The 10,194-nt window shown below is 32.5% G+C and overlaps 4 protein-coding genes across 4 annotated transcripts; all 4 read left to right on the top strand.

The window, feature by feature from the left end:
• The first annotated feature begins 142 nt into the window (after positions 1 to 142).
• Positions 143 to 2,097, top strand: LOC117118443 (synaptogenesis protein syg-1-like). Its single transcript, XM_033263038.1, has one exon. The coding sequence runs from the start codon at positions 649 to 651 to the stop codon at positions 2,056 to 2,058; it is 1,410 nt and encodes a 469-aa protein (XP_033118929.1). The 5' UTR covers positions 143 to 648; the 3' UTR covers positions 2,059 to 2,097.
• A 383-nt stretch (positions 2,098 to 2,480) lies between these two features.
• On the top strand, positions 2,481 to 4,054 carry LOC117118442 (neural cell adhesion molecule 1-like). Its single transcript, XM_033263037.1, has one exon. It carries the CDS (start codon positions 2,497 to 2,499, stop codon positions 3,907 to 3,909), a length of 1,413 nt encoding a protein of 470 aa, XP_033118928.1. The 5' UTR covers positions 2,481 to 2,496; the 3' UTR covers positions 3,910 to 4,054.
• Positions 4,055 to 4,224: 170 nt separating this feature from the next.
• On the top strand, positions 4,225 to 6,611 carry LOC117118371 (cell adhesion molecule 3-like). Its single transcript, XM_033262947.1, has one exon. The coding sequence runs from the start codon at positions 5,070 to 5,072 to the stop codon at positions 6,492 to 6,494; it is 1,425 nt and encodes a 474-aa protein (XP_033118838.1). The 5' UTR covers positions 4,225 to 5,069; the 3' UTR covers positions 6,495 to 6,611.
• Positions 6,612 to 8,113: 1,502 nt separating this feature from the next.
• Positions 8,114 to 9,737, top strand: LOC117118378. Its single transcript, XM_033262955.1, has one exon. It carries the CDS (start codon positions 8,359 to 8,361, stop codon positions 9,715 to 9,717), a length of 1,359 nt encoding a protein of 452 aa, XP_033118846.1. The 5' UTR covers positions 8,114 to 8,358; the 3' UTR covers positions 9,718 to 9,737.
• The last annotated feature ends 457 nt before the right edge of the window (positions 9,738 to 10,194 follow it).

Raw genomic sequence — 10,194 nt, 5'->3', positions numbered from 1 at the left:
TATAATATTATATAACTATTGAATGGTTGATGGTCTGAGCCAACATATGACACTTTTAAAATTGTTAGTTTCAAACAATTAGAATATACAACTTATATTGATATTGTAATAAAGCAAGATATGATTAGTTTCTTACAGTTACAATATCAATATAAGTTGTATATTCTAATTGTTTGAAACTAACAATTTTAAAAGTGCCATATGTTGGCTAAGACCATCAACCATTCAATAGTTATATAATATTATATATATATGTATATATTATATATTACATAATATATATACATATACTTACACAGGTACTATGTATGATTGATCATTTTCTTTGTAATCGACAATACTTTAACTATAACTATGGTAGTAAATTTTTGACTTGTTAAATGCATTTGCATAAAAACACATTTCAATTAAGTTTTATATTAATTACGTAATTTAAGAAGACTGTCTTGAATGATCAGAAGAACTAATATTACTTTTAACATATTTGAATTGAAAAACAAACTAACTATCCTGTACTCCCGGGCTAACTTCGATGATGATCTGAGGAACATTTCTTTGCATTGAAGAATACGAGTAACACAATACAATTATGGGTGTACCATTTTAAAAATAATAATACGTCATAGGTTTGAGTGCAGTAAAGCAAAAATGAATTCAGGTTGGCTTCGTATGGAACCGTACCGTTTGTTCATTACTGTTATTCGAATACCATGTATGATGAGTCGAAATATGATATTCATTATACTTTCATTTTCTTATTTAAAAGAATCTTTTTGTGGACCGAAATTCATAGCTCAGCCTTCGGACAATTATGCAGTTAAAGGAAATACTCATTGGTTTCCTTGCATCATCGATAAGCTTGAAAATGGCCAGTCATTTCAATGGTATAAAAACGGACGACCAATTAATACAGGAACGAGAATTTCAATACAAAGTAAAGAAAATGAACCAAGCAGTATACTTCTGATAACTGGAGTTGTTCTAGCCGATGCAGGCCAATATCACTGCGCTATTGTACAGGAATCGAACTCTAAAACTATTATTCAATCACGGACAGCGACTCTCATTGTTCATTCACTACCTTCACCTCAGTATCCGTATTGCTCTGTACCAACATCAACTTTTATCGCTGGATCTATGGTTACATTGTCATGTTTATCTCAAAAAGTACAGCCTCCAGTAACTTTGAGTTGGATTCATTCGATAGGTATCGAGGATCAAGTAACAATATTAAAAGAAGAAGGAAAAAACATATCTTTGGTGTTTAGTGTAACTGCCAGAAAAGAATATAACAACGCTGTTTTTACCTGTAAACAAGTATCACCTTTGACAACAAACAAAACAAACAATTTCACAACATGTTCAGTAGGGCCTTTGGAAATTTTGTATAAGCCGGAGGCTATGATTCAACACGCAAACCCAACTTTGCCTGGCCGAGAGACGATTGCATTCTGTCAGACTTCATCTAATCCACCTGTCACGAAATATCAATGGTTATTTGACCCACATATTCCTGCTGATGAGTATAGCATAGATGAAACAGGACAAATTTTGAAACTTTTAAATCCAATGATCAAACAATCTGGAACTAATATAACATGTGTTGCTACAAATAGTATAGGCCATGTGTCCTCTTCAATAATTTTACAGGTGGCTCAAGTGGATTTCGAAAATGAACATACTACAGGTGAATCGACCGGTAGTCAATTTGAAGGCATCAATAAAGACATACATTTATCCCTAGATGTTGTTATTATCATCGTTGCCGGCGTTGTTATTATTGTTGTACTTGTTGTTTTAGTTCCAGTCTACCATTATTGTTTGTGTCGTAATCATAACACAACAGCAGTTGATTCTTCAGGGAAAGAGGTAATTCAATCTGAAGTGTATTATGAGGCTAGAGAAGGAGTAATTTTAAGACATACGATTCAAGATCGTTCATTGCCTCGTGTACCTACTACAGAGGTATATGGTCATTGGAGACATTCAACAGCATCACAAGTTCCCAATGATCTTGAGTCACATAGTTACATTTATATTGATACAGAAAACGACTAATCAATTATGTAATATAAAGTTTTTCTTTTAGTTTTTTTTTTTAAGTGTAATTATACTTAAAACTTATATTCCATGGGTTAGTTTTTGTTGTATATACTATTTTTTTTTTTTTTGCTTCATTTTAGTTCATACATCAACTCATTTATGAATACATTCAAACGTAAAAATGATACTGTTGAACCGTGCTGTATTCCAATAGAATGTTTAAGAAAGAGTTTTTAACGCATTGCCTATTAAAATATATTTTAGCTTTCATGTGTGTATGTTATTACTTAAGTGCAAAAAAATGAGAATTGTATTATAAATACGGTTCATCACATGATCATAGCCAGGCTTTACATTTAAACTATATTACAAACGGTAAACACAATTTTTCTTCAATAGGGTTTATGAATATTTAAAAACATATATTAGTTATAGTGATTTGGGCATTGTTCAATGTTTCTCTCAAGATCACGATGTTCTAGGGAATTTTTGAATAAAGAAACTAATGTCATTATGTCAGTAAGTTATATGTATCTTGTATCTGTTATTGTTTTCACTAAATTTCGATGGATTCAATGTGATTTAAATTTTCAACAAACGCCATTAAGTGATGTGGTGAAAGAGAACAACGCTCATACATTTACGTGTATCGTCAGTGGTATGCAGAATGAGCAGCAACTGATTTGGTTAAAAGATGGAAAGAAAATAATAAAAACTGACGAAGATTTGGCTAGATGGACGGTTGGAAATACTGGGAATATCACTATGTTTGTTATAAATAGAGTTGCTCGAAATGACAAAGGAGCTTACACTTGCGCGGTGGTGTCTAAACTATCTGGTCAGATCTACAAACGTTCCCGGGAAGCAATATTAACTGTTAACTCGCTTCCTAAGCCACAGTATCCGATTTGCTCTGTTTCTGATATTAATGTTGAGGCAGAATCAACAATCACACTATCATGCACTTCAGAAAATATAGAACCAGAAGTAAATTTGAAGTTCATGCAACAATCGAAGTTTCTCGGAGGAAAAATGATAGTACAAGATGATGACGATCTTGTAATTCTTCAGCTTGAATTAAAAGTTTCTAAAAAAAATGACAGAGACACTATAATATGCCAACAATCATCAAGCCTGTTACCAAATGATTTTTCCACTTGTTCGGTTGGTCCATTAAATGTACGTTATATACCCGAAGTCATCATTCAACATACAAATCCTGTATTACCTGGTCGTGAAACAATTGTGTTTTGTCAAACGACGGCCAATCCACTAGTTACGAACCACAGATGGACGTTTATTCCTACTATTCCAGAAAACGATTATATAACTGATGAAACGGGACAAATATTGAAGTTATTGAGACCAACTATAAAACAAAACGGGACTCGTATTACATGTACTGCTGCTAATAATATTGGTGAACAAACTTCGTCTGTAACAATGATTGTTGCATATCAAGCAATATCATCAAACAATGACGATGTAGCAGAAAAAACAGAGAATGGAGAGAAATATCAAACGAGAAATAGGGGAATAAGTTTATCATTGGATGTTGTAATAATCATCGCTTCTGGTGTTGTTCTTATAGTAGTTTTAATCGTATTGGTCCCTATTTACCATTACTGTTTGTGTCGTAACAATGATACTGCGACCTTAAATGCATCAGGAGAAGCAGTAACTCAACCAGAAGTATATTATGAATCTAGAGATGGAGTGATTTTAAGACATACGATACAAGATCGTTCGTTGCCTCGTGTACCTACTACAGAAGTGTTTGGTCATTGGAGACATTCAACGGCTTCACAAGTTCCTAATGATCTTGAGTCACATAGTTACACCTATATAGATACTGAGAATGAGTAACAACATTTTGCAAAAACTCACAATTCTGACACTAAAATTCATTCAATGTTAATTGTTCCTTTAAATAAAATATACATAGTTTTGTCTTATTTTTAATATATATATTTATATATATATCTTAAGAATACCACAATAATTTTCAACCGTAATACCATAGGCAAGAGTTGGTTATAAAAAACTAAAATTAAAAGACAGTGATTGACTTATAAAGCAATTGAGGCATGTTGTGGCAAAATGGCTAAGTTGTAGCAAAAATTGAAATTCGAATTATTGGTATTTTCAGATACTTCAGCATATAATCTTTATAATAAGAGGTCATTCATTGAACTTGGACATTTCAAGTCTAGTTATTGGAAAGTGAATTACAGCACCCTTAGAGTCAAGATTAATATGATTCTGAGTAATTGCCTTCCAAAGTTATTTGTGCATACATTGCTTAATATAAATAACTATCAAAATAATGTAAATAAACGATTCGTTGCCCATTTCCAGAACTAATACTTTGAGACATGTTTAATAAGACATCAAACTGTTGATCTACAGTTTAATGTTACACACACTGTAACAAAAACATTAAAGTTTATTTATGAAATTTTGTAAACCGTTTTACATATCACAGATTAATAGTAAGTTATAAGCATCAGTAATTATTAATAGTCATCATTCATAAAATATTAAAAAATAAAGATGGTACTGGTGAACCTGTATTCTAATAGGGCATTTAAAACAATGTTTATGTATTCCCTATGACTATTGCTCTCATGATAATCTGTTATAAATAGACGGTATAAAATTATTCTGCATAATATAATCAATGATCTTTAATCACAAAAAAATAAATTAATGATAAATTTCGTTTAAAGCATTATCAACAATATTCTACAACTGAAGTCCATCCATTATTTACAAAAATTGTGTTTAAGAAAATAATTGTTTTTTAAATAAAATTTTATCATCATGTGTGCATGTTATTACTTAAGGGTAACTGACTAATTTATAGCAAATGAGAAATGTACTATAATTACGGTATATCATGTAGCTATAGCCAGCACGTACTGTACTGTACAACTATGTTGTAAACGGGAAACACAATTTTTCTTCAATAAGGTAATGGCTATATTTTAAGTAATTTAGTTGATAGTGATTTTGACATTTAGTCAATGTGTCTCTCAGATAAAGAAGCTCTAAAGATTAAAGAAACTAATATCATTATGTCAGTAAGTTATATGTTTCTAGTATTTATTTTTGTAATAGTTTTCATACAATTTCGATGGATTCAATGTGATTTAAATTTTCAACAAACACCGTTAAGTGATGAAGTGATGGAGGGTAACGCTCATACTTTTACATGTGTCGTCAGTGGTATGCAGAATCAACAGCAACTAATGTGGTCAAAAGATGGAGAAAAAATAATAAAAACAGACAAAGATTTGCCGAGATGGACTATTGGAAATAATGAACTCTTAGAGACTGGAAATATTTCTATGTTTGTTATAAATAGAGTAGTGCGAAATGATAAAGGAGCTTATACTTGCGCTGTAGTGTCTAAACATTCAGGACAGATTTACGAGCGTTCCCGGGAAGCAATATTAACTGTTAACTCGCTTCCTAGGCCCCAGTATCCTATTTGCTCTGTTTCTGATATTAATGTTGAGGCAGGATCAACAATCACATTATCATGCACATCAGAACATATAGAACCAGAAGTGAGTTTGAAGTTTATGCAACAATCTAAGCTTCTCGGAGGAAAAATGATAGTACATAATAATGACAAACTTGTCGATCTACAGCTTGAGTTGAAAGTTACTAAACAAAATGACAGAGCCACTATAATATGCAAACAATCATCAAGTTTGTTACCAAATGAGTTTGCCACATGTTCAGTTGGTCCATTAAATGTACGATATAGACCAGAAGTCATCATTCAACATACAAATCCTGTGTTACTTGGTCGTGAAACAATTGTGTTTTGTCAAACGACGGCCAATCCACCAGTTACGAACCACAGGTGGACGTTTATTCCTAATATTCCAGAAAGTGAATATACAACTGATGAAACGGGCCAAATATTGAAGTTATTCCGACCAACAATAAAACAAAACGGGACTCGTATTACATGCACTGCTCGGAATAATATTGGCGAACAGTCTTCCACTGTAACAATGATGGTTGCATATCAAGCAATATCATCCAAAAATGAAAATGTAATAGAAAAAACAAAGAATGGAGAGAAACATCAAACACAAAATGCGGGAATAAGATTATCATTGGATGTTGTAATTATCATCGCTTCTGGTGTTGTTCTTATCGTAGTTTTAATTGTATTAGTTCCTATTTACCATTACTGTTTGTGCCGTAACAATGATACTGCGACCTTAAATGCATCAGGAGAAGCAGTAACTCAACCAGAAGTGTATTATGAATCTAGAGATGGAGTAATTTTAAGACATACGATACAAGATCGTTCGTTGCCTCGTGTACCTACTACAGAAGTGTATGGTCATTGGAGACATTCAACGGCTTCACAAGTTCCCAATGATCTTGAGTCACATAGTTACACCTATATTGATACTGAAAACGATTAATACATTCCGATAAGTTGTTTTATTTTATGTTTTAAGATTATCCTGTGTGAAAACTATAGAAATCAATTTATTATTTGTGGCTCAAAATATTAGGATTATCACTTCTTTTTATTCCTAATTACTTTATATAACAGTTTCATTATCTCAAGTAATTTTGTTTTAGTGTTTCATAATAATTGAATCAGTAAATGACCGACAATGAGGTCTAGTATCTACCGGATTGCTTAGTGCACTTCAAATCACTTCAAACAGTTAGTGACGTTTATTTTATGTACTTTTATTCCGATATACATTAAATACTCAATGGAGAAAGTTCAATTCAATGACCATCTTTTTGAAGCTCACGTTCGTCTTGGAAAGGACCATATATTTTCTTGTGTAGTTAGTGCCATGACTGATCAAAAGTATCTTGCTTGGTCAAAAGATGGAGTTCAGATCCAAACACTGGAAGATGATATTCGAATAATAGTTGGACATAACGAGATTAAGTTTGGAAATTTAACAACGCTGGCTGTAAATCGAGGACTAATTAACTGGACTAATCGAGGAACGTTCAGTAAGGGCTAGACTAACAGTTTTATCACAACCTTCTCCAGCTTATTCAATGTGTTCTGACATGATCTTGATGCTGCCATTGGATCAGCATTAACATTTTCTTGTGTTTCTAAACGTGTCCAACCACCCATAAGTTTAACAATCACATGTGATTTAAAGGGAATACAAACTGGAATATCATACGTATAAAATGAAAATTTAAAGACATTAAAATGAGAAGAACAGCAAGAAAAGAAGATAACAGTGCCATTTGTACATGTCATCAGACATCGTCTCTTGCTCCTGAAACAGAACACACATGCTCTCTTGGTCCTTTGAATGTTCAATATAAACTAGAAATCCAGTTTCAATACACTAATCCAGTAATACCTGAGGGAGACACGATTTTATTTTGTCAGACATCTTCTAACCCTCCTATTACAGGATACCAATGGCATATGAAACCTGAATTTGAGCTAAATGAATAAATGTTGATGAAACTGGACAGATATTAAAATTATTCAGACCTTCTTTGCAACAAAGTGGAACAATTATTACTTGTACAGCTACTAATAAAATTGGCCATTCATCGTTAACAGTAAAGATTATTGTTACAATCAAAAATACTGTTAATGAAAAAGTTCATAATAATATACGACACTGTCAAAAAACAATGACGATAAAAAAAGTTTATCGTTAGATGTTGTAATCATCATTGCAGTCGATGTTGTTATTATTGTTGTACTTGTTGTGCTGGTTCTCATCTACCATTAATGGTTATTTAGTAATAACGGTACTGCGATTGATTCGTCAGGAAAAGAGGTAACTCAACCTGAAGTATATTATGAGGCTAGAGAGGGAGTAATTTTAAGACATACAATAAGAGATCGTTCGTTGCCTCGTGTACCTACTACAGATGTGTATGATCATTGGAGACATTCAACAGCTTCACAAGTTCACATAGTTATACTTACATTGATACCGAGAATAATTGTGTTAACATTCTTTTGATCAAGGTATTAAATTTGATCTATATATATACTGTCTCTTATACACATCTAGATGTTAGATACAGAGAACTATTTAATATTTTTATTTCATTATTTAAAGTATTCAATAAAAAACTCGTATTACCAATCTTTTGATAGTTGGTTAAATTCGTGATATCAAGTGTATTTTGAAAATAATTTCAGTACTGTAACAAAACTTTCGTTATTTGTGGCTGGAATATGTATATATTCAGTTTCTCATTGACAATAGAGGATCAGTCAGTGTATGTTTATTTCAACATTGTTTGAGATGTAATCGAAGAATAAATATATTCCACAAAATGTCAGAAAATGTATTGCACTTTATATTGTTAAGTGTATGTTTGTCAATGAATTCAAAATATTGTAGCGCAGTTCTACAGTTTGAAGAACAACCACAAGATGCCCGTATTAAACTTGGTGAGGATCACACATTTTCCTGCATTGCAAGTGGTATGCAAGAGCAAGATCGGCTTACTTGGTTGAGGGATGGAATTGAGGTTGATACACTGATAGAATATAATAGTCGGCTGACAATCGGGTATAACAAGCTCACAATAGGGAAGTTAACTACATTATTTATAAATGATGCTTTAAAAACCGACGATGGAATCTATAAATGTATTATCATACCGTCTAGGGCAGAAGTAAATCAGAAATATTCTGATGAAGCTACACTAACAATTCTGTCACTACCTTCACCAGCTTACCCGTTATGTTCTGTACATGATCTTGATATTGCCATTGGATCAGTAATAACATTTTCTTGTGTTTCTGAACGTGTCCAACCACCAGTAAATTTAACAATCACGCGTGGTTTAATAGAAATCACATATGGAATATCATTCGTAGAACGTAACGATTTAAAGACATTAGAAATGAGATGGAGAGCAAGAAAAGAAGATAATGGCGCCATTTTGACATGCCATCAGACATCACCACTTGCTCCTGAAACAGAACACACATGTTCTGTTGGTCCTTTGAATGTTCAATATAAACCAGAAATCCAGATTCAATACACAAATCCAGTAATACCTGAGCGAGAGACGATTTTATTTTGTCAGACATCTTCTAACCCTCCTATTACGGGATACCAATGGCATCTGAAACCTGAATTTGAGCTAAATGAATATAATGTTGACGAAACTGGACAGATATTAAAATTATTCAGACCTTCGTTACAGCAAAGCGGAACAAATATTACATGTACTGCTACTAATGAACTTGGCCGATCATCGTTAACAGTAAAGCTAATTGTTGCAAACCCAAATAGTGTTAATGAAAAAGGTAATGCCAATATACGACAACTGTCCGAAAACAATGACGGTGGAATTCGTTTATCATTAGATGTTGTAATTATCATTGCTGCCGGTGTTGTTATTATTGTTGTACTTGTTGTGCTAGTGCCCATCTACCATTATTGCTTGTGCAGTAATGTTAACACTACGACAGTTGATTCTTTGAGAAATGAAGTATCCCAACCTGAAGTGTATTATGAGGCTAGAGAAGGAGTTATTTTAAGACACACGATACAAGATCGTTCATTGCCTCGTGTACCAACAACAGAAGTGTATGGTCATTGGAGACATTCAACCGCTTCGCAGGTTCCCAATGATCTGGAGTCACATAGTTACACTTATATTGATACCGAGAATGATTAATACTTTACTAATTTTAGACTCATGCGTTCTGTATTTAAAAGTTTAATATCTAGGTTTAATATTGTAATATGATATTACTTTATACTTGATAAAACAAAAATCATATTATGAGCTTGCATGCTATTAGTTGGAGATATCAGTTATTGTTGGTCTTACGATATATGATTTCTTAGTGCTCCTAACGATACACATTTCCAAATGATAACTTGCTCTAAACGGCTTTGAAACGTACTCATTTCGACAGAATAGTGGTAGTAAAACAGAATATAACAAACAATTTTTACTAAAAGTAGTTTTTTAAATATTCTGAAATATGTTACATTTTAGTCGTTAATACGTTTAAAACAGCTGAAATTAACATTATTGCGTACACATTTATGTTCTTTGAGTCTACATTTAGACATAATTCAATTAAATATTTTGGGGTTTTAAGCATTTGACCATTATTTAAATATTTTATGAGATTGTGAAATAATA

Source organism: Anneissia japonica, unplaced genomic scaffold, assembly GCF_011630105.1.
Source record: "Anneissia japonica isolate Jap-2015-1 unplaced genomic scaffold, ASM1163010v1 scaffold695_len1296351_cov181, whole genome shotgun sequence".
NCBI lineage: Eukaryota > Metazoa > Echinodermata > Crinoidea > Comatulida > Comatulidae > Anneissia > Anneissia japonica.
Note: the sequence above shows the minus strand (reverse complement) of the source record. Positions and strands in the feature narration are given on the sequence as shown.

What these genes read in the sequence shown, in the direction of transcription:
- LOC117118443 (XM_033263038.1), top strand. Translation starts at nt 649, where the DNA reads ATGAATTCAGGTTGGCTTCGTATGGAACCGTACCGTTTGTTCATTACT.
- LOC117118442 (XM_033263037.1), top strand. Translation starts at nt 2,497, where the DNA reads ATGTTTCTCTCAAGATCACGATGTTCTAGGGAATTTTTGAATAAAGAA.
- LOC117118371 (XM_033262947.1), top strand. Translation starts at nt 5,070, where the DNA reads ATGTGTCTCTCAGATAAAGAAGCTCTAAAGATTAAAGAAACTAATATC.
- LOC117118378 (XM_033262955.1), top strand. Translation starts at nt 8,359, where the DNA reads ATGTCAGAAAATGTATTGCACTTTATATTGTTAAGTGTATGTTTGTCA.